Raw genomic sequence first — 23,926 nt, forward strand, 5'->3', positions numbered from 1 at the left:
CCTTAGTCAGAGTAATTATAGTCACAGTGCCATATTTAAATTTTGACAAGCACCAAAACGAGGCTTTTAGGGATAGAAATGTGGTGTGTTTTATCAAACATAGCATTTGTTCAGTTGACAAAACATATTTACTTTCAGTAGACTTTCAGTAGACAAAAACTCCATAAAACAGTGCATGGCTTTGTGTGTCTTGTAAAGTCTATCCCACACAGCCTCATTTTTATCAGCATAAAATTCAGTATGGCATCTACCCTGATTAAGGTCTATTAGGCCTACTGTGTTTGTAACAGAGAAAGATAAGCAGTAACTGTTATGAGCAGGGACAGATCTTTAACTATTTACTTTTTCTTGTTCATTCCAGCCTAAGGCTAGATCTGACAGCTAAATCAATAAATTGAGCTTGTGGGCACGCACAGGAAAAGCCACACCAATGAACACAATAATTTGAAAAGGTTATAGATTTAGAATACTGATAAAAAGCCACCAGATGGCGTCCTTCATTGAAGGCCTCGAGTGACTAGCGAGTACTTTCATTACAGTGCAGGTGATGATTTTATTATTTAATAAAACTGTCTGTTTTATTTAATCTCAAAAACATGCCATAAAATGTTGAAATGACTTGTTCCTCTGGTCTCTGACTATTTTGCTCTCATTTAATTTACATTTGTTTGTGTCTCCTTCTGTGAGTATAGGCCTACAGTTTTCAGTTTTATTCGTCACATGCTCATCTGGTACAAATAAAACGTTTTCGTGTTTGCATGAAACATTGTGTGTATATAATAGTTGCCTAAACAGAAGAATAGAATAGAATAGAATGACTCCAGCGTTCAAAAGCCGAAGAGTCAGTGATTTGAGAACTGCATCATAAAATGTTTGAATGAAAATAAAATATATATGTGTATGCAGTACTATACTTTTAAGATACGTTTATAGCTCCTCTTGAACCTTTTCTTGATCAAATGCCAGTATATGTGCAGTGCATGTTCTCTGAGAGCTTGTATATATAACAAACTATTGTTTGTTTATTATATGAAACATGCTTTTGTGTGTCTGAGCCAACCTCATGTAACCCTGTATTGTCCCATTGGGCCCTTTTTCCGCAATTAAGTAGCTTTGTAAGTAGCTTTGGATAAAAAGGCCTGGTGAACAACAACCGTCCAAATATAATGAAAGATATATATTTTTCAGAAAAAAACTTTTAAAAAGCATGCATTTTATTCACATTTGACACAAATTGATTGAATAAGACACTGCGAATGATTTGCAAAGCTCTGTGAATAATTTGACTTTCTCTGCACCAATAGTTCAGATCAAAACTCCAATTACATTGTTTGTGGAAAAATTGTTGGATCTGATTTTATTTATTGTGTTTGGTAACAAACCTTGCCAGTCTGTTTCACATTTTTTTTGTTTGTTTTTATCCTTCAGATGGGAACATGATGAATAAAACAAAGAGTACGGAATTTGAACACATGTTCCTAACGGTTAGAAATGACAGAAAAATCTGTGTCTGCTTGTACAAACAATCTTAAACCACATTTCTCTCCTCGTTTTGTGTTCTGAAGACAGATTCACTGATGAAAATAAAGACAACTGAAATAAAATGTTAACCGTTTTAAGAGCTATTAATAATCAAGGAACATATAGTATGTGAAAAACAAAGGCAATTCATATACTGTTAATGTACCTTTAGATCAAACACAAAAAGGCAATGGTTTTTCAGTTATAAAGCTGAATAAAACAATATGGGAAGGTTAGGCACACTCAAAGAAAATGGCAACACATCTGCGGGATTAAACAATCTCTGTAGGTTGAAACCTATATTATCATAGTGGCATGTTGCTGGTGCGTCTGGATTTTTAGTCTAAAACTTTATGAATCACCATTATCAGAGGGATAGTACAAACTCAGTTTATCCACAGAAACCTCCAAATGCGTAATGTAATCACAGGACAGCTGTGTGCACTTGTAAAGTTGTTATAATCCCTCTCTGTCATATAAACAGGAAAATACATAATATAAAGCATCATGCGTGCATCCACAAATAATACAGTTTATCCTAACGTCCTGCCAAGTTTTCCTTTTTTGGATATCACTGCTCTTTCATCTATTGTTTGCAAACTGATTAAATTTTTCTGAGATAGAATAAAGAAGCTATACACTGTAAAAATGGTCTTATACTAGCAGGTGCGGATTCCAGAACTTAATCGTAAAAAAATTCAGTCATATTACAAGCATTATGTGATGACATTTTCAAGTCATTAAATTCTATAATATTAATACAACCTAAAATCTTTTCATTTGTTATTGTATAATGCATTGATAACCACACAGGTGGTTGGCAGACCATGTCTTAAAGTTCAAACACTCTCAGAAAAAGTACACCTTATTTATCCCTAAAGGATATATATAAGTTACACATTACTGCGTAAATGGTATATTTTAGCACTTAAAAGGTTCAATTTAATACCATTTGAAAGAGTACCATCTCTATGAGAGCTCTTGTGACTTTTTTATGAGTGAAATAGACACAAAACATGATTGGGGAAGATACACAATGCTAAAATAATAATAAACAAACATAAAACACTCCAGTGCACCGAGTAAAAACTTTTAAAGCAAAATCTAACTAAATTAGATTTGTGCAGGGAATTCTAAGAATACCATTTTTCAAAAAACACCAAATAGGCGTAAGTAAGGCAATTGTTATTTTTACTTACAGAAACATTAACAATTTAACAATATCTTTCTGTAAATGTACATATCGCCCAGTAAATTATAAAATCAAATTATAACACAGTATGTAAATTATAAGATAATTCATATTTTTCACGTTTACGTTATACGATTATGGTAAATCAAGTTTTAACTGCAACATTTTAACATTATTTTTCAATAAGACTTGCAAATAGTGCATATTTTATTGGTAGAATTCAGATCCATTGTGTTACAAACAAAATACCACTGTGTAATCACAGAATCATCTGACACAATAATGTCAAATTAGGCTAAATGGATTTAGTAAATGAATGTCAACTGTGGTGTCCACAATCTGAGTTACAAAGAAACGAAGTTATTTTCCTTTACATAGCCTGCTTTGTTTTCTTTTCTAGCAACCCAAAGCAACTCCCAGAAAGAGCTCTGTCATGTTTGCTTGTTCTCTCTGTGCGAGGAACTTTCAGCGTTAAGGGTGGACGTGATATTTCAAACATCAGATCAGTGCGTTTATGTATTGGGTGCCCGGAAATTTTTCCAAATAAACACAGCTTGATTCGACTTGGGTGGGCAGACTTATCAACAGACTAATTCTATAAACAAATGAAGGAATAACCGAGCACACCATTGGCTGGTAGGCAGGGAACACGCGGGGAGAGAGAGAGACTCGAGGCTTTCTGCAATGAACATTTAATTAATGTGGGTGGGCTGAGGGAACACAACGGGTGTTTATCATAGACAATTTATTTTCCAGCGCTAAGTCAACATAAAACAGCAAAACGGAGAACAATTATTTAACATTTTAGACTCATGAAGCGGACACACCGGTGGCGATCTCTCCAGACTGAAACTGTCCTCCGAAGTCATGAGTTTATACCACAGCCCTGTTCCACAGCCCGGCGTGGCTGCATCGGCTCTCACTTTATCGAATTCCTCCCTAATCTATGTTTACGGCGGCGAAGTTGGCGGCATCATTCCCGCTTTGGGATTCGCGTCAAGCCGGCAGGAGCCCCCGCAGAAACCTCCTTACAGCTACATCGCGCTCATCGCAATGGCAATTAAGAACGCGCCGGACAAGCGCGCGAGTTTGAGCGGGATCTATCAGTTCATCATGGACCGCTTCCCCTATTACCATGACAACAAGCAGGGCTGGCAGAACTCGATCCGCCACAACCTTTCGCTGAACGACTGCTTCATCAAAGTGCCCAGAGAAAAGGGACGACCGGGGAAGGGCAGCTACTGGACGCTGGACACCAAATGCCTGGACATGTTCGAGAACGGAAACTACCGGCGACGGAAGAGAAAGTGCAGGACTCAGGAAACGGGAGAGATTAAAATCGGACATAAGAGAACCCGAGCGACGACCCTGAACTCCAAACTTCTTCAAAGCGCCCATTTGGAGAAAGAGTCATCGCTTAAGGACTCGGAAATAAGCAAGCGGCAACACGAAAAACCTCCCGAAAGAGATCTTAACATCCACGGGAAGTTTAACTGCACCCAACAACAAAACAGCGAGGCTAATGTGGCCACACGCGCCTCCGAATCCACGAAAGACTGGTTTTTAGCACCCTTGACCACAGCGGGCACTAACCCAAAATGCTCGACGCCTGAACAGGCCAGCACAGTGTCTCTAAACAATCTAAATGGCACAAACGCTGCGCCTTTAAACGCGCGAGAGACGCCGGTACCCGTGACGAATCACATTGGAAGCGCGCAAACTGGAGACGCCAAATCCGCAGAAACGAATGCTCAGACGCAGCCTCGAAAAACAACAGACAAATCGAAGGAGTTTAGCATTGACAGTATTCTGTCCAAAAAGGAGAACCAGTTCCAAAGAATGCGCGGCGTTGCTGGAGGAGCGCAGGTCGCGTGTTTGGAGGAGCGCGGTTACGCACTCACGTCGTCGCTGATCGCGCACGCGCACCCACAGCTGTACCCGCGCGGACTCCCGCTCTGCTCCTACCTGTCTCTCACCTGGCCGGACAAAATACTGAACTTCAGAGAGAAAACAGATGAGAAATTATTCTTTTGACGACACTTTTATGGCTTGACGAATCCCAGACCGTAGCAAAGCAGTTCAACCAGCTAATAATTATTAATTGCAAACAAAAACAGATCTATACATAAACATATCTATCAAGCGTTCAGGCTAACTATTATTATTTCTACTGCTATTATTGTTGTCTTTGTGGAATTCAACATGGGTGGCCACTCTAAAGAACAGTATACTGTACAGTATACTAACAATCAATTCTAATTATGTGTATACTATGATCAAGAACGCACTCTTTGTCTTTGATAATGATAAATGATAATGTTTATATGAACAAGGTTCCTCTCAGATTCTTGGCAAATCGCATTGTGCTGTTGTTCTTGTCCTCTTCTCTACAAATACAGATACACAAAAACTCAAACCTGATTTACTGCTTAATGATTCATTTGTGGAAAGAAAAGAAAATGAACAAGTTTGTACCTTGTACTTTCAATTTGTATTGAAATTATTTAAATAAACAATAAGTATGAGTAAAACCTTGTTGAAATAAACATCTTCAATTTCCCACACAAAAGAACCTGATATACTGTATATATATTCTATGAAAATATTGACTCCAACTCAAACTGAAACCCTAAAGAATCCCATTTTTATAGAGGTGAAATTTATATCAGTAAGAGGAATTTACAATTGTGCTTTCTTTAATATGTTTTACTTAATAAAGAGCTTTTTGGGGCAAGTATTTATATATTCATAATAATGAATGACAGCGATGTCATTTTTCTATATAGCCAAATTAGCTACTATTTGTTGCTACTGCTAGGACTATACATAATCCTCATCTGTGAAACTGATCTACCACATGTATTTCTTGCCACCATATATAGCCATAAGTGATTTTTGAACTGAAAGGTCTAAGCCTCACTGAGTGCAAATCAGGAATTCTTGTGGAAATAAATAAGCTTTCCCACATTCAAGCAGAGGAACTCACATCCACAAGCATTTCCTGTGTATAGGATTCTTTTGGTCAGAAGTGTAAATAGAGCATCATCCTTCTGAAGGCTTGTAGAGAGAAAGAGACTACATCTCTCAATCTGCTGCCTCCATCTGTCCTCCTCTTCACAGATGGGCTCCTTAGATGGAGCAGTGTGCAGGACTCTGCTGGACCGCAGCCCTGAATTTGCCATGGCCATTATGAAATACTGCTATCTCTAAAGTGATCTTTAAGATTATAAAAAGAATGTTCTTTCATATTCAGTGGAATTTCTTGATGACATCATAGGATACTGGATGAATTACATGACTTTAAGTATGACCTTCAGTAAGACCTTTACTGATATAGCTTTATTGCATTAAGTATTGCATATTGTTTAATGTTTTCTTTTGCTATTTTATTTTTCTTACAATAAGCACTGTTAATGCATACAAAAATATCTCATTGTCTATATCTATATTGCTAAAGATAATTGTGCCCTCTAGTGTTATAATGTAGTTGCAAAACTTGCCAATCCTCTCCAGTGAATGGGTGCCGTCAGAATGAGAGCTGATAAAAACATCACAAAAATCCACAAGTAATGTAAGTAATCTGCAAGCTGTGTGTTTGTAATAAACAAATCTATCATAAAGGCGTAAAAAAAGTCAGTCAGTAAAAAAAAAAAAAAGTTGTCTTATTTGAATCAGGAGAGAAATATGCACTGATCAAGTACAGTTTACAAGCAAAAACAGACCAAAACAGTTCTAAACAATATGCTAGTGGGTTTTGATGTGAGTGGACATCAAGGGGATGGACTTTTTCCAATGGAGGCAAGCATTGATATGAATTATGGATTATCATAAATAATAGACTGGTGTTGTGTGGATTACTTGTGGATTATTGCTTTTATCAGCTGTTTGGACTCTCACTCTGATGGCACCCATTCACTGCAGAGGATCCATTGGTGAGCAAGCCATTTAAAGTTGAGAACATTTTCAGCAAATTTACATTTTTGGGGAAAGTTTTCCTTTAACATACCAGTCTATGTTTTATCAATAGATTTTCATTTCCATTTCTGCAAAGATCCAGTTATGTAATATAGATGGACTGCTAAATGTCTAACTGCTGGATTTCTGGCTAGACTTTTTTTTAGATTGTTTGGTAACCACAAGAACGATATTGCAGAAGGCAAATGTTGCCTCAGCAGCTTGAAGCTGATGGACCACAGAGCTGGATGTGAATTTCAATGACCTTATTCTCAGTTTGTGTTCTGTCATTCTTAAGTATCATATTAAAATAAACAAGAAAGATTATCTTCCTAAATGTTAAAAGTGTAAAAAATTCACACCCGAGAGCAGATCGCTGCCTCATTTTCATTTATTTTGACTGGAAATAGAGCACACTTTCTGTGGCCATAACCACAAGTGCTCTGCTGTGAGAGGTGCCAAATAAAGCAAACTGACTATAAAGCAGAATTTGATAAACAGTAGTGGCCTAATTAAAAAACAAAACCATATTTCTGTTACACAAACACAAACATATTGTTTGGCTGACTTAAGGTAATTACTGACTTCTTTTTTTGTTTACTGAAAATGACAAAATCCAACATTGATTCAGATCCACAAACAGTTGTTTCAGACCACAAGCCAGTAAAGTAAAATGCTTCTGACAGACTGCCTTGCAATGATTTCAAAATAATTTAAGGGATCATTTGATGAAATCAGTACCTTTCAGTCAGATATATTTCCAGTTTAATATTTTCAAGAATACTAAAAGTAATAAGTATATTTTGTATACATTTTTATGATTTTAAACATTATATCAGCCAATGTTCCTAATTTTTACTTAATATATTTTACACGTTAAGTTATGGTGGTTATCACAACAATTCAATAACCATGAATCCAGTTGTGAAGAGGTCAGTGAGCCATGGTTCAAAGCTTGGATCTCATCTGAGACAGAACTGACAAGTACATAAAAAACAGACAAAATCAAAAAAAAGAAAGAGAGAAAAGAAGCCATATTGCAGAAGCATCATCACCCTTGTTTCATGCACATCACATCTCCAGGCAGCATTAAATCATACCATTTCAAACCACCGACATCAAAAAAGTTTTAATCTGTGTGTTTATTATATATTTTCACTCCTAGCGTAAACCAAACTCAGTTGTCCAAATACCCTCTCAACGCTAAGGGAGCGGTGGGGCGCTGATGAAGATTGATGGTCTCTCTGGGAGGAACATTAGCTGCTAATCAAGTTATGTTTCCTGGCGCTCTATTTGCATGCAAAGAGCACAATATGCATGTTTGCTATCAGGCCTGCTTATGAAACACACTCATACATCCAAGTCAGTGCTGCCCATTTAGATAGCAATGTTAGGAGATACTTTCATGCATTAATTAATCTCCGTTTAATATGAAAAACAGACACTTTCACCAGTAACAACCAAGCTTCACACCACTTCACAGTTTAGTCAAGTCAAACTCTATTTATATAGCAAATTTAAAAGCAATTCAATAATAATAATAATAATAATAATTGAAAATAATAATAAAGATAAATTATTATAAATAAATAATGCAGATAAAAACAGTTAAATGAAAGAAACACCAACAACAACAACAACAACAAAAAACTACTGGCCTAAACCTTATATTGAGTTTAGGGCCTAAACATAATATTTCTCACTCCCATTGCCTGCCAAACAACAAGATCCGCACCACATGCAAGTAATCTTAACTTGAGGTAGACCTAATCCAGGCTACCTATGACTCCATATGTACTGCCTTACAACAAACACTCTTTTTATCATAATGTAAATGTTTGACCCTTATTTTAGGAATCTGAGGTTTATTTGACTTTCATGCCCTCATTTGGCCCTTTAAAGGCTGGGATTCAGTAGAGTAGTTCACTAAATGCAAGGCTGGTGAGACATACTGTAGATGATGCACGAGTGATCCTCATATCAACCAAATGACGCAGTCATAAAAAACACAGATGGACACCCGCTGCTCTTGACTCAAATGTAAAATTTGCTCTTTGATTTGGAATGACGTCATGAAGTATTCGCTGATGATTGTGTGTTTACATATCTTTTCAGATGCCTGACTGAGAAGCTGTAATAGGAGGTTAGCACAATAAATATCACTCTCACCCGCACATATGGCCGCACACAGTAATTGATTACTCATGTGAATCATACCGTGAAAATACAATTTTGGAGGGAATAACAAAGAGCCATTTAGAAATAAACTTTCAACTGTTGTTCTATGTGCCAAACTAAATATTAGACATATAACCATCATCTCAGTGGATTAGCCTATGCACCAGCTGGCTAGGACATGGTCATTTTCCTCCAGTTTAACTCAGTGGACTAACAGCTGCTGAATGAACATTTTTTATCTCGATTTTCGCAATAGCCCACCCTTGTCCTTGCGCATTCCCATCTTTAAATCTAAACTAAATCAGAAACATACTGTAGGCCTACACATTATTGAGGACCAGCAGTTCAACTACAATCTTTCAGGTGTTCCCTTGTTTAAGCACACCTGCATTATTTTTAATTAAATGAGTGGATTTTCTGTTGATTTCAAACAATTATTAATTTATTGCTTTATTATTATTATTATTATTATTTTCCAGGTGCGTCCGCGCCGCTTCTAGATAAAAGCATTTAACATTTCAGATTGCCGCAAGCGCACCGCGGGTCATGTGACAAGAACCAACCAATCAGCTTCATCCTTTCCCGTAACAACATTGAACGCTCAGCCAAGATGAAGGAGCAGCTGATCATAGCAGTACAGGGATAGTCATTTTTAAATAAATTTAGTATAGAGCTACTGCAAGCGATTTTTAGTGCTGCAAATCCATTTATCCTTTGCTGAAACTTCCGCGTCTTCATGGAGAGCGCAGGTGATGTTTGCTTAGCAGTATTCAAATTAATGTGTCACTGTTGCAATGTTTGTTTTGTTGCTAGGCCTATTGTTTTGTATGTTGTAATGGCCTTTTTTTGTTTTACTAAACGTAAAGTTTATTTTTGTAATGTGTTTTTGTAAAGTCATAATTTTGTTTTTATAACATTGTTTTTAACTGCTCGCTATTTGCAATGGTTACTGTTAAATATTTTCTTACTGTGTATTTTGGTAAATTGAATAAAAACCAGAAAACTAAAAACTAACCAAAAATAATAATAATCAAAATAAATAGCATAATAATTATTCATTTTAATACAGAACCCACAACAATTAAAAACAAAAACATTCAATGTATAGTCCATGTTTTAAATACATAGATAATAACAAATGAGATTTCAATGATATACAATTAAACCTACTAAAAGAGATGTGATGCTTCAACTTATTACTTATAAATTATTTATCACGTATAAAACACTATTAAAGAAGGATATTATGTTGTATGTAATCATGTATCACTGACCACTGTGTAACTCTAAGAAAGCAGACCTTGCAGACAAAAGACATGACATCTGCCATACTGTCTGCTAGTGCGATTATCGTGAAGACATGTGTTTCACACGCTTCTTAAAGTGAGGAAACTTTTTGAGCAACATAAGCCATCCTGAAAACAATCGTTTCAAGTTCTAAGAGCCAGATGTGCCGGCCAAATGTCGTCTGAATGAATATGCATGTCTACACATACCTTTACAGTTGTGTGTACGTGTCTATGAAAGCTCTCAAGACCCATTAGTGTGTGCTTGTGGCCCCTGTCACAGACCACCCGGCGGTCTGGTTCACACTTAGCCTACAGGGAGAAACCTGACTCCAGTTTAGCCTCCCATGGAGGGCTTGAAAAGTGCACTGGCCTCAGAGGTCCACTCCAACTGACCGACTACAGCAAACTGTCTGCACCCGGCCAGCCAAACATCACACAGACACACTAACAGTGTGTTCTAGCATTGGGGTTCAAACAGAGACGCTCTTTATGAATGCACAAGAGGATGTATATGTGGTTATGAGATTCTGTGATGTGTAGATGCGCTAGGTGTGTAGACAGAGATATTATGGAAAACACATCAGACTTACTGTCAGGAAACAGAGCCATTTGTGTTCCATTTGTGTCCCCCTTAAATTTCAACCCTTAAAAATGTTCAGTTTGACGTGGTAGACACAAAACCTGAGTTGAAAGATAATGTTGGGGGATTAATATTTTGATATTAATATAATCATATCTATCATTATGTGATTTATTTCACACCAAAAGTAAGAGATTTTCTGCTTAGTTGTCTATTAAAATTATGAATTCGAAACAATAATGTAGCACTTCATGGTTAATAACAATACATAACTTGGGAAGACTAACCACATAGGATAGGAAGTTATAATCAGACATCTGAACCAAACAGTTTCGGCTCCTATTTGACTTTTTTTTTCTTTGGGGGGAACCCAAACTGTTTGCTTGCAACAGGTTTGTGTTCCCCGAGAAACTTCATTTACAAAACTTTTGCTGGTAATAGAATTATGATATTGGAGGAAAAACTATTTCAATAATTTTGCAAGCAAATGCAAAAGATTTTCACAATATTTTGGTAACTGAATGTCCAAGCTTTAAATATAATTTATAAAGTTTCATATTCTCCCATCTTTTTTTTTTTTTTTTTTTACACAACATGTCCCCTTAGGGGCTGTGTATAAATTATAAAAAAAAGAAAGAAATAAAGAAAAAAATAAAATAAAAAATAATTCTCACCATTTCCTGAGAACTACACATAGACAGAATGAAAGAGAGACGATAAAAAAATGAGTCCAAGAAAGACCAAAAAAGAAAGAAAGAAAAGAAAAGTGTAGAAGGATGTGATCAATCACTAACTGTTCAAGATAAGGAGAGTTTTGTCCAATTGTTTGATGGGGTCTGGGATTAATTAGCAGTAGTAGAGCTCTCATTGTGAGACACCAGTGCTTGGCCTTTTCACAGCTCATTACTGTGTGTCCAATCAGTGCAGGCCAGTGTGACTGCTGTTTATTTATCCACACAGCCAGCCTCAGTTTTCTTCACTGGATCGCCTTAAACACTCCCACATTGAGCTGAATCTGCACAGACATATTCAGCAACACGTTATCAGACAGAGAGCACCATCTAATAATCATCTCTTAATGTTTTCTCAATTGTTTTCAATAAGAAATGTTTCTTGAGCACCAAATCACCATATTAGAATGATTTCTAAAGGATCTGACACTAAAGACTGGAGTAATCGCCACTGAAAATTAATCTTTGCCATCACAGGAATCAATGAGCCTACATTTTAAAGTAAATTACAATAGAAATGGTTATTTTAAACTGCAATAATATGTTCACAATATCACTGCTTTTACTGTATTCTTAATCAATAAACACAACCTTGGTGACCATAAGAAACCTTATAGGTTTTGCTTGTTAAGGATGCTTTCATACTCCATAGCTGAATCTACAGTACAATGAGGACTTAAAAGATAAAAATGCATCAGGAAAAGAGAATTATGTTTTATTTTATTATAAACACTTCACACATTAGAGACAGGTCAACACCTCTCTTGTTGGTTTCCAGGTACGTTCCAAAAGGAAATTCAGGGCACTTGGGAAAAATACAATGCAGACCACTGAGCTTACTATGAACATAAATTTACATAGACAGCACAATATTAACATCATCATCTGAAATGCAAAGACCATACTGGATCCAGCACATTCCTGTTACAACCATGCGTTCATGTACAACACATAAATAAATAAAATGCCCAACAATCTGACTAGCCCATATCTAGCATCCAATTCCTCATTATTGTGTGAACAAAACAATCTGTATTTACAATCCAAATATATTAAATTCAGTTTTTCCTCAGATGGAGGACATATGATTCAATACAAGCTCTTGAAGACCCCACTCAGTGGCTGACATTCACTTCCGCAGATCTTCAATCGAAGCGGAGGGTTATGTTTGCCCTCTACTGGCTTGAAATGTAATTGCACAACAGTATAAGTAGATGGTAAACAATAAGTAGATGGTAAACAATAAGTAGATGGTAAACAATGTGTATGCATATCATGCACTAAAGACACAACACTGTATGACATCAAAACAGTACATGATACTTTTCTTTAACTTACTCTAATACGAACCAGGAGCATTATCCATTCAACACTAACACATCTACTGGCAGGGTGCACAAACTTATGAGCGCTACCCCAGAGATCATGGGAGGATAACAGCATGCTGACACAGGTTTGTTCGCACTAAAATGGGAAGATCACCACTTAATATATACGACTAAAGGCACTTTAAACCGGGGAACAGACATAGTTCCAGTCTCCACATATTATGAGGAAGTCACAAACAATATTAATACTCAATTTATCCATACAGGAAGAACACAAAACCAGAAAAGTGCAATAGATGGGAACATAACAGGAACAGACCAGTAGAGACTTCTGGAGAGCCAGATGGACTTATTGGAAATATTGACTAATAATGTTGATACATTGATATTGTTGATATTGATCTAGTGAAATACTGATATTATTAGAATATATTTTTTGTTCATCATTTGTCATTGTATTTGCTCAAATGACACTTTTAGTACTATAGTTCTGTACATAAAAGTAGCAGGAAAGATATGTGGAATATTAAAAATGGTGATTTGCATCGTGTTCTCGTCATAATATATAATACAGAGTATATATTGGATGACAGATATTGTGTCTTATGATGCCTGAAGGCTCTGAACCATATTGCTATTCCAGGGTATATGCATTTTTTTTCTTCTTTTTTTCACATTGTTGCAGTTTGAACCAAATTAAACCATTTTTAAACATTACACTACAGCTGGACACTGAAGGATCATGGGATGTGGCTGATCTATGCCAACTATTTTAGTTGCATTATTTCTGCACTGGTTGGTAAGGATAGTGTTAGGACTTTGGGGTGATACCAGAGACAAAACTGTTGGCATTTGTGGAATACTGATCATTAGAGCTTGAATGGATGTGCTGATGTGGATGGCAGAGTTTAGATGATTTTGGATATTCACTCTGCAGCCATCTGCTCAATGTGGTCACACAGCAGCTTGTATTGTTCTGAAAAAGCATAATAAAATGTGTGAACCATATTTATACATTCATTACTGTTCAAATATTTTTTTGAGAAAAATTAATACTTTTATTTAGCAGTTGTATTAAACTCATCAAAAGTAACAGTAAAGACATTTATAAGTGATTTCTGTATCAAGTAATTCTGTTCATTTGAACTTATTTATTCATCAAAAATCCTGAAAAAAGTATCACATTCCATAAAAATATTAAGTAGCACAACTTTTTTAAAGATTGCTAATAATAAAACATGTTTCTTGAACACCAGATTATCATATTAGAATAATGTAATAATGGCTGCTAAATTATTAAACACAATACTTTTTTTTTTGGAATGGTACTGTAATTAATGACACAAACCTATAAATGTAATTCCTTTTTTTTTTTTTTTTTTTTTTCAAATTTGGAACAGAAAGCTGGAAAGTGACATTACCTTCATCCAGATTTCCAATGACTGCCTGTTTCTTCAGGAAGTCATTGCAGAGTTTCTTGTTCAATCCAAAAGCCACCATGTTATGGGTGAATGTTCTGGATAAACAAAAGCAAATATTATGAGTATATGAGCATATAAAACAATGTCCGAAAACATGCAGTGAATATTGTTTGTTTTTTTTTTCAGTATTTTTTTCATGGCATTCCAGACCAATGCCATGCGACTCACCCCAGCTGACCGAAGGTGATGTTCTCATTGAATCTGGAGCTATCATCTTTCTCTTCCTGGGTCATATGGCACCACTTTTCTCTGAATGTACAAAAACAAGGCGGTCAATGATATTTCTCTCACTGCTACTTCTCTCATCATGCATGAGAGACCATCAACACAGAATCTTTCTAAATGTTAAAAGCTCGCTCAGAAACTTTTAACACATCACGATAAATACTGGGAGGTTAGAGAGTTAAAAGGTGTAAAAAACAATCATACAAAAGAACAAATGTGTATTAGCCATTCATTGGTGCTCATGCAAAATCCAACAAACATTTTAGAATAAGGTTTAGTGAGCAGTCAGCTGTAGCCATGATTCACAATGAGTCGAACAACAAAAACAAGACAAAATTTAAATAACAAAAAGCATACGAGCAACACGGAACCACAGCATAATGCAGCTCTCGAAACAGGAAAAAATTCTCAGGCAACAAATCAATGCATTTTTCCATGTGCAAAATGTTCCTTTCCTAATAATATACTAATTGTTTTTTATTACACTAATATATAACTGTATTCTGTTCCAATGCATTTTTTTATTTTATTTTTTTAGCCCGTTTTATCACCTACTAGATGAAAACTGTCTGAACACTACGTAAAAGTAATAAAAGTGACATCTCTCTTTAACTAGATATATAACAACTAGATGAATCATTTATGTATGTAGCACAAACAGTGTGGGATGAATTACTGGTCAAAGGTTAATACTTACGGCTGGGGATTTGACAGAACCCCTAACGCCAAGTATGTCCACTAGTAATACATATACTTGGCTTTGTAAACACCTCTAATAAAGCTGTTCTTGGTTAGCAGTTGACGTAGCAATGAATAGGCACTTGGATACAATAGACTCTGAGTACATGCCAATGATACAGCAAAATAATGCAAAGGCAAAGAGTGAATACTGTGATCTCACTACTTCTCATTTTTCGTAAAGTAGATCAGTGGTTCCCCAGCTGGTTCCAGAACACAGATTTTTTACAGTAAACTCCAAAACCAGTCCCAAAATTGTTCACGTACAAAAGTAAATCAAAAGTGTCCTTGTTAAACATTGCAATGTATTAATATTATGGTTTTCAATAACGAGGACATGTCCATGCTGGCAACCTGTCCATGCTGGCCCAGATGAATTTGAAAACTACCATGCCAAAATACTGTGTTTGATTGGATGCAAGGCTTTTGAAATCAACAACAAAAGCGTTTTCTCTTTCCATTTAAAACTTAATAAGCCTATTTATTTTACTATACTACCTGCATGAGTGTATGGTTGTTTGTATTGCTGTCAGAATAGATATACAGTACAACTCACTTTTATGGCACAGCTATTAGTATTTAAGTATTAATAAATATTTTATCTGCTTAAATTGTGCAGTGTAGACATCATGATAAAAAAAGACAATGCAATACGCCTTAGGCAAATATGAGTCAGTGCTTTTTTGGAGGACCTGGTTTCCGTTGAGTACTGATGAAAATGTTATCAGAATGTTACACAGCTTCCGGACTTCTTGCACTGAAATATTCAGGACTCCCGAGAATGCACTTCTTCAATATGAGCGAATCTGACTATTTTGACCCGCGAGAATTTAGAAAAAACAAACAACAGCTTATTATATATCATATAAAGATATATATATATAGATATAATATATATATATAGAACTGAATAAGAATTCTTTCAAAATGAAATGGAAAACAGTCCTAGTAAAAAACAAAAAAAAATATATATATTTAATTAAGAATTCAAAAAATAACGCTTAAAATTAACATTTATCGAAAAACAAAAAAATTATGACTGCTGAAAATGAAGGTTTATCGTCACAGGTCTGGAATATCAAAAAAGAGTCCCCCTGATATTTTGTTCGTTCTCTACAACTATGAGAACCCCGTGCAGAGTGGAAATATATTAAATGTTGGCCCAATTCTGTCAGTGTGTCATCCTTTTCCTAAACTCCCTCCACTTTCCCCTCAACTTATCCTCTGCTCATCTTTCACTCGTTACTCTCATTTCATTCTAACTGATCAAAACTGTCTCTCCTCTCCTTTTTTAATCCTCCTCTTTATCTTTGGCTTTCCTGTCTCTATCTTGGCAATGTCCAGAGCAGCAGCAGACGGAATGAAGGACAGACCTTTCATCTTTCTCTTCCTCAGCCGTCCGCCTGCGCCGGAGGCAGCAAGGCACAGGGAGATAAAGGGTTAAAGTCACATGCAGAGAGAGAGAAAGAGCCACAAAGAGAAAGAAAGGCAAGAGAGGATGATGAGCAGATGAGCAGTGTGGAAGAGTAAACCACATGAGCACAGAGAAAGACTTCAGGTATTTCCACTACAAATACAGTGTAAGACTGTCATATGCATCGGGCGCACAGTCACGCACCTCGGTAGTTTATTTCAACATCACTAACAATCTATCAAACACAAAGTAAACTCTCGATCTCTCCCTCTGGCTTTAACAGACACACAAACAAACACGCAGTCTAAACAAACACGCAATCTTACATGTGCATTAGGTGCCGTGCAAAGTCTGTTTTGTTTAATAGCACGATATATCAGGAGAAAGAGAAAAGAAGCACTCTATAAAAAGCAATAAGAATTACAGGGTACACTGTGAAAAACCCTGCACTCTCTCTCACCTCGTGGTGGGGGATCTTTTATTTCTCTCACAGTGAAACACAGCATCGAAAAACGCTGCGTTCCAAACCTCAAAGTGTGCCTGGCCAAAAAGGAAAAAGACAAATGCATCAGTTTTAGTGCGTGAAAAATGAAAACTTTATAAAATTATCAGCATCGAAAAACCAGCTCTTTCTTGCTAGGCTTCAGTTTTCCTTATTGCAAATGCATTTTCTCAAAAGATTACTTTCTGTGCTAATTAAATTCATGTTTCCACAACACTATTAAGCAGCAAAAATCCATTCAACAACAACAATAAAAAGAAACACAACTCAAAAATTCATGTTTCCACAACACTATTAAGCAGCACAACTCTTTTCAACACTGATAATAAAAAGAAAGTTTCTTCAGCAGCAAATCAGTATATTAGAATGATTTCTGAAAGATCATGTGACACTGAAGACTGGAGTAATAGCTTCTGAAAATCCAGCTTTGCCATCACAGGAATCAATTATATTTAAATAAGCTCATATTAATAAAAATAATAATAACAACAACAATACAAAATCCAGTTTCATTTCTTATTCTTGCATGAAATATGATTATAATGTATTCGTTGACTGAATATGTTTAAACCAATGTAACAGCTGTTTTAAACAACTTAAGACACTGACAGGATGCCACAAATGCGGTCCATAAAAAAAAGTAAATAACATGAATATTTAATAAAAATGCTGCTGATTTATGTAAAAAGGATACATTTTCAGAAATACCTTCAGCTGTTTAATTTGACTAATTATAACTGACAACCTACCAAATGGGCTGCTGTTTCAGGTGTGTGTACAGGTAAATTTTTCTCCTCTTCTTTTTCTATTCCGGGGAGAGAGGGGGAGAAACTACAGGGTATGCAGAGATAAGCACAGTTAATAACTCAAACACCTGCAGTACACATGTCTACAGAGACACTCTCTGTGTGTTAAGGGTCTTGCTCAACAGCATAGTGGTGAAAGCTAATGAATGGTTTGGGTAACCCAAACCCAGATTCTTAACCACTAAGTCACATAATCAGTATACATAGAGGAAATCCTAAGTGAGACATCTAAAAACTGGTAAAGACATAACAAAAGATTGTGAGAGGAGAGAACTAGAGATTAAAACACAGTGGTGGTACAATCGTGAACTACCTGGCGTTTTGTGTTTCTGTTCAGCAGGTGTGTCGGTGTCGATGAGGAGGACAGAATGAGAAAAGGATGGGTTTGTGAACAGCAGAAGCATCACTAATTAAAAGAGTGAGTAATAGCTATGACAGAAATCACCACCCACTCATTTCTTTGGCCCCAAAGGCCCTCTCAGTTTACTCTCCAGACACCCAAAGAATCCCTTAACATCAGTCTTAGCGGAGTTGTTCTTTAGCAGTCGCTCTGCGATATCCTTCTTTCCAGAGAGCCACACCTTTCCACTGCGCAGATACGAGTCGATCCCCCCGCTGGGCCTCTCCAGCAGTTCTGCGGGAGACAGCTGGGACTTACCTGTCACAAACACACACACACACACAAACACACACACACAAACACAAACACACACACACACACACACACACACACACACACACACACACACACACACACACACACACACACACACACACACATATTAATTAGAAATCTAAATGAATTTAATCAGAAGGCATACTATGCAGTCACACACTGTGTATATTAGGAATGGGATTCTCTTTAGGCACTTCACAATTTGATTTGATTCCAAAACAATTCTTAAAACATGACAAGGGAACCAAATTAGCAGTTTTGCACCACATGATACATAATAATTAGGAAAAAATAAAATAATTAATTGCATTTTTTTGAAGAAATTTATTTAGTGAATCACACTACTATTCAAAACTTGGAGTCAGTAAGATTTAAAATATATAAAAATATGTAAATATATAAAAAGATATTTAGGCTGCAATTACTTGAACAAAAATAAAGTAAAAACTGAAAAATTGAAAGTATTTTCTATTTTAGTATATTTTTAAAAATTCTATTTAGAACAATCTATTTAAAATGTAAATCTTATGTAATACTGTATCCCTTTACTGTCACTTTTGAACAAATAGCTAAATGCATCCTTGCTGAATAATTATTATTAATTTTTAATAAAATCGTATTTGATTTTGAATGGTATTGTATATGCACCTAGTCCCACATCATTAGTTTTTATACCAGGTCATATAAACCAACCTCCCTTGAAAACACATTAAAATTGGCATTGTAAAATTTTTCCAAAAACAATAAGCGGCAGTGCCAGTAATATCTGAGTCATAGGCTGTAACAGGAAGTGAGAGGAGGTCTGGACATTTCTTTATCAGATTCTTACATGCTTTACAACATCACAGTATGCTTGCTTAATATTAATGGTGAACTCTCTTACCCATGTAGTAATATGTGAAGCACATGGTCATGAGGTGTTTGGCTGGGCCATAATCATCCACCTGGTGACATCTGTCAATCAATCAAATATGGGTCACATGTGAGTCTCACACTGACTTGCCAAGAGTTCTACAGACAATTGGTAAATTTGCTCTTAACAGTTTGGTTTGGCTTCCATGTAATGTCAAACACACATCTGAGATATTATCGCTGATGTACTTACTCAAATAAAACAACAGCGAAGGACTGAACCAGCCTGTAGAACGTTTGTTCACTTACACATTTGGAGTGGCAGCGCTGCAAACACAAAGCATTGTTATCACCACAACTGTGTTTGTTGATGCACATTTTATTGCATGAGTTTTCTTTATCTTTTCGAAAGCGATTGGTACATTGAGTCAAGACTGTGCTTGATGTTTATAGCAAGGTGTATTTTAGGATACATATGGCCGAAATTTATTTTCAAAATGTGGTAGATAACCAATAAATGGAAATTATTAAAATAATAGAACAATCTAGACTAAATAAATTAAAACTAGAACACACAAAAAACAATGATTTTAAAAGCATCTCAACATTATAAGATTACATTTAACAGTGTTATTCAATTATTATTGTTATTAAATTTTTTTTTTAATATTGGCCAACATTTTTAATTTTGTGCTGCTTAATACGTAAAAAATTCAGCTTCAAAATATTTCAAACAATGGGTGTATAGTTCACTTCATTATTTGGTATTGCTTAACAAAATTCTATGTTGCAAAACATTGTGCTGCTTAATACGTTTGCAGGGCAATTTTAACATATTTTGCTATGTTTAGTATGTGACCGAAAAAACAGGCTCTTTACTGCTGCTTTTCACACATACGGTGTGAACTCTCTCCAACTTAAATAGAGGTGAAGAAATGAATTTGCATCGTTTGCACACAGTGGTGTTTTAGTGTTACATGCTATTACATTATTCATTCATATTTTGAATTAGCTTATACAGTGCCCTCCACTAATATTGGCACCCTTGGTAAATATGACCAAAAGCGCCTGTGAAAATAAATCTGCATTGTTTATCTTTTTGATCTTTCATTTAATAAATTGACAAAATTCTAATCTTTCATTTGAAGTAAAACAATTGAAAGTGGGGGGGGGGGGGCTCACATTATGAAATAAATGTTTTTCTCCAATGTATGTTGGCCACAATTATTGGCACCCCTAGAAATTCTTATGAGTAAAATATCTCAGAAATATATTCCCATTCATTTTTTAGCAAACCAGGGTGACTAGGAGCATGAAATTGTCCAGCCATGACTTCCTGTTCCACAGGATTATAAATATGAGGAACACAAAGGCCAAATTCCCTTAATCATCCATCACAAGGAGTAAAACCAAAGAATGTAGTTCTGATGTGCAGAACAACATCGTTGAGTTTCACTAAATAGAACGTGGGTGTAAGAAAAGAGCTAAAGTATTGAAAAGCCCCATTTCCACCATCAAGGCGATAATTAAGAAGCTCCAATCAACTAAAGATGTTACAAATCTGCCTGGAAGAGGATGTATGTCTATATCGTCCTAATGCACGGTGAGGAGGAGAGTTTGAGTGGCCAAAGACTCCAGGGATCAAAGTTGGAGAATCACAGAGATTAATTGAGTCTTGGGGTCAGAAAGACTAAAAAAAACAAACAAACATGTTTTTCAGGAGGGTTTTAAGAAAAATCCTCACAAGAAGCACCAACATGGAGCTGGTAATCTGAAGGATCTGGAGAGATTCTGGATGAAGGAATGGTCTCTGATCTCTTGTCATGTGTTCTTCAAACTCTTCCGGCATTACAGCAGAAAACTCAGAGCTGTTATCTTGGGAAAAGGACGTTGCAATAATTGGGTGCCAAAAGTTGTGGCCAACGTGAGCTAGAGAAAAACATGTATTTCATAATGAGATTTTGATAGGTTAGAATTTTGTGAATTTTTTGAATGAAAGATCAAAAGGATAAACGATGCAGATTTATGACCATCACCATAATAACTAAAAAAAAATAAAATGTTTTGAAATTGGAATAGAAAGATGCAGTGATGGGGTTTTTAAAATTGCTCAGTGTTGCTGCTTTCATACCTGCGCACTGACATATTTGGCAAACCACTCCCTCCCTTTGCCGTTCTCTCCAGTGCACAACTCTCCAAAGTGAGCTTTCTCCTCCTGATCAAAGTCCTCCCTGAGAGAGGAAAAAGAGAATTAAAAGAACCAGGAGTAGCAGCAGGAAGAGAAAAGGGACAGGGAGAGAGTACTTCAAACAACAGGAACAAATGCAAACATACACATAAGTTTGACATCTGACTATAATTCTGTTTTTGAAATTTCTAACTCATTCAAGAGAACAGTTCACCTAAAAAAATGAAGATTCTGTCATTGTTTACTTGTTCTAAACCCGTATGAGTTTTCTTACTGCCATGGAGAACAAAAGTATATTTTCAATACCACAAAAGTACACAGTCACAAAGGGTTGTCAAGCTCCAACAAAGACAAAAAATCCCATTAAAGGCCCATAATGTGACTCATACACTATACTCTAAGCCAGAGATCTCCAACCCTGCTCCTGGACATCTACCATCCCGCAGACTTCAGTTCCAACCCTGCTCCAACACACCTGTCTGTAATTATCAAGTAGCCCTGAACACCTTGAGCTGCTTCAGGTTGTTTTGATTGGGGTTTGGAGCTGAAGCAGGACAGTAGCTCTCCAGGAGCAGGGTTGGAGACCCCTGCTCTAAGCCTTCTGAAGCAATACAATAGCTCTGTCTAAGGAACTGACTGTAACTCTATTTATGAAAAAGAGCAGCATGAACATTCTGCGAAACATCTCCTTTTGTGTTCAAAGCTCTTTAAGCCGTAGTTTGTGGAGCAAATCACCTTCCATGGAAGAGCTTTGCCACGTAGGTTTTCATGAACGCTCTTATCTCCGTCTCTCTTCTGCGTCCTCAGTGCTGTGACTGGAGCAGGATGAGGACCGTCGTGTGCTCGATGGGTGCGATGGGGATCCTGTGTCCTCGTTGTCGCTGTCGGCCGATTCGGTGGCATCACTATCTTCTTCTCTGTGGGAAGTGTGTGTGGGGGCCATTGGTTCTGGTAGAAGAGGCTCTATGGTGGCGTGGCTCGCAGGCTCAGGGAAGAGAGGCTCGGATGAGAAAAAGCCTGTCTGACTGGGAGGTCCAAGAACAGAGGGAGCTGTCCCTTCTGGGGGTGAGTCAAAGTCTATGAGGGTTGTTCACCACGGCCCCCTCCATTCTTTGTTATGGGGGTAATTTCAGTCACTAGGTGAAATTTGATGATGTCAGCTCAAAAAACTCACAGAGGCAACCGCTGTTTGTAGCTCCACAGTTTTGTCACAGCAGCTGGACCCAAGGAAAAAAAAGCAGCTTTAATTTGATAAATGAATATTACATTACTAAATCTATATTTATTATAGTTTGTGGTTAAAGTTCTTACTTTATTAAATCAAAGATACAATAAAACAGTAATACTGTAATATTAAAATTTAAAATGATGAAAATATTTTAATATATTTTTAATTTATATCTGGGATGCAAAGCTGAATATAAGCAGCCATTAATATTCAGAATTCATTCTAATATGCTGATTTGGTTGCTCAAGACACATTTCTTATTGTTATCACGGTTGAAAACAGTTCAAAAAAAAAGTGGAAATTGTGATTCTTTGATGACTAGAAAGTTCAAAAGAACAGTACTCATTTCTATTTCAGCACTGAAATAGAAATCTTTTATAACCTAAATGCATCCTGCAAAAAAAAAAAAAAAAAAAAAAAAAGGAAAATAAAAGTAGGTACTAATCCTTAAAAAAAAAAAAAAAAAAAAAACTTACTGACCCCAAACATTTGAATGGTAGTGTATAATATATTTGTAACATTATTTTGTTTATTATATATAATTATATTATGTCACATACAGATATTTTATTAATTATAATAAATGTTAATAACTGTAATAAATATATAACATCAAGCATTCAAAATATTTTTCATGAAGTGTCACATTATGGGAGAGGACTTTAATGTCCTCTTTTGTGGTAAACTTCCTGCAGCTGTGTTTATACAGACTGACCACAGCATGAAGCAACACAGAGTCCCTCAGAGCCTGTCAATACGATGTTACATTATGAAATCCATTGCACAGTTTATGAACTAGTTGGATCATGAAAAGTTGTTTTTTGGCTATCAGTTAAAATTATCCATAAGTGATAACCAACCTAAAGATGCAGTGGACCTTACAAGGCTACCAGAGCAGCAGCTTCTGTAAGTCAAACCGAATGAAAACAATATATGAATTCTGCATGAAGAAGAACAATCATTCATGCTATACTTGAATAATTTTTACAAGACTCAAAACAACACCAAAACCTACATCCCTTTAGGCTTTTGACAAAATCCTG

General features: G+C 36.1%; 1 protein-coding gene and 1 pseudogene across 1 annotated transcript; one reads left to right on the forward strand and one right to left on the reverse strand.

Annotated features, from left to right (window-relative positions):
• Positions 1 to 3,361: 3,361 nt before the first annotated feature.
• On the forward strand, positions 3,362 to 5,961 carry LOC109048944 (forkhead box protein L1-like). Its single transcript, XM_019066597.2, has one exon. It carries the CDS (start codon positions 3,581 to 3,583, stop codon positions 4,745 to 4,747), a length of 1,167 nt encoding a protein of 388 aa, XP_018922142.1. The 5' UTR covers positions 3,362 to 3,580; the 3' UTR covers positions 4,748 to 5,961.
• A 7,158-nt stretch (positions 5,962 to 13,119) lies between these two features.
• On the reverse strand, positions 13,120 to 22,764 carry LOC109063685 (annotated as a pseudogene).
• Positions 22,765 to 23,926: the final 1,162 nt, after the last annotated feature.

The sequence above is a fragment of the Cyprinus carpio genome, chromosome A18, assembly GCF_018340385.1.
Source record: "Cyprinus carpio isolate SPL01 chromosome A18, ASM1834038v1, whole genome shotgun sequence".
NCBI classification, from domain to species: domain Eukaryota; kingdom Metazoa; phylum Chordata; class Actinopteri; order Cypriniformes; family Cyprinidae; genus Cyprinus; species Cyprinus carpio.

Excerpts from the sequence above, each read along its gene's own strand:
- LOC109048944 (XM_019066597.2), top strand. The coding sequence starts at position 3,581 with ATGAGTTTATACCACAGCCCTGTTCCACAGCCCGGCGTGGCTGCATCG.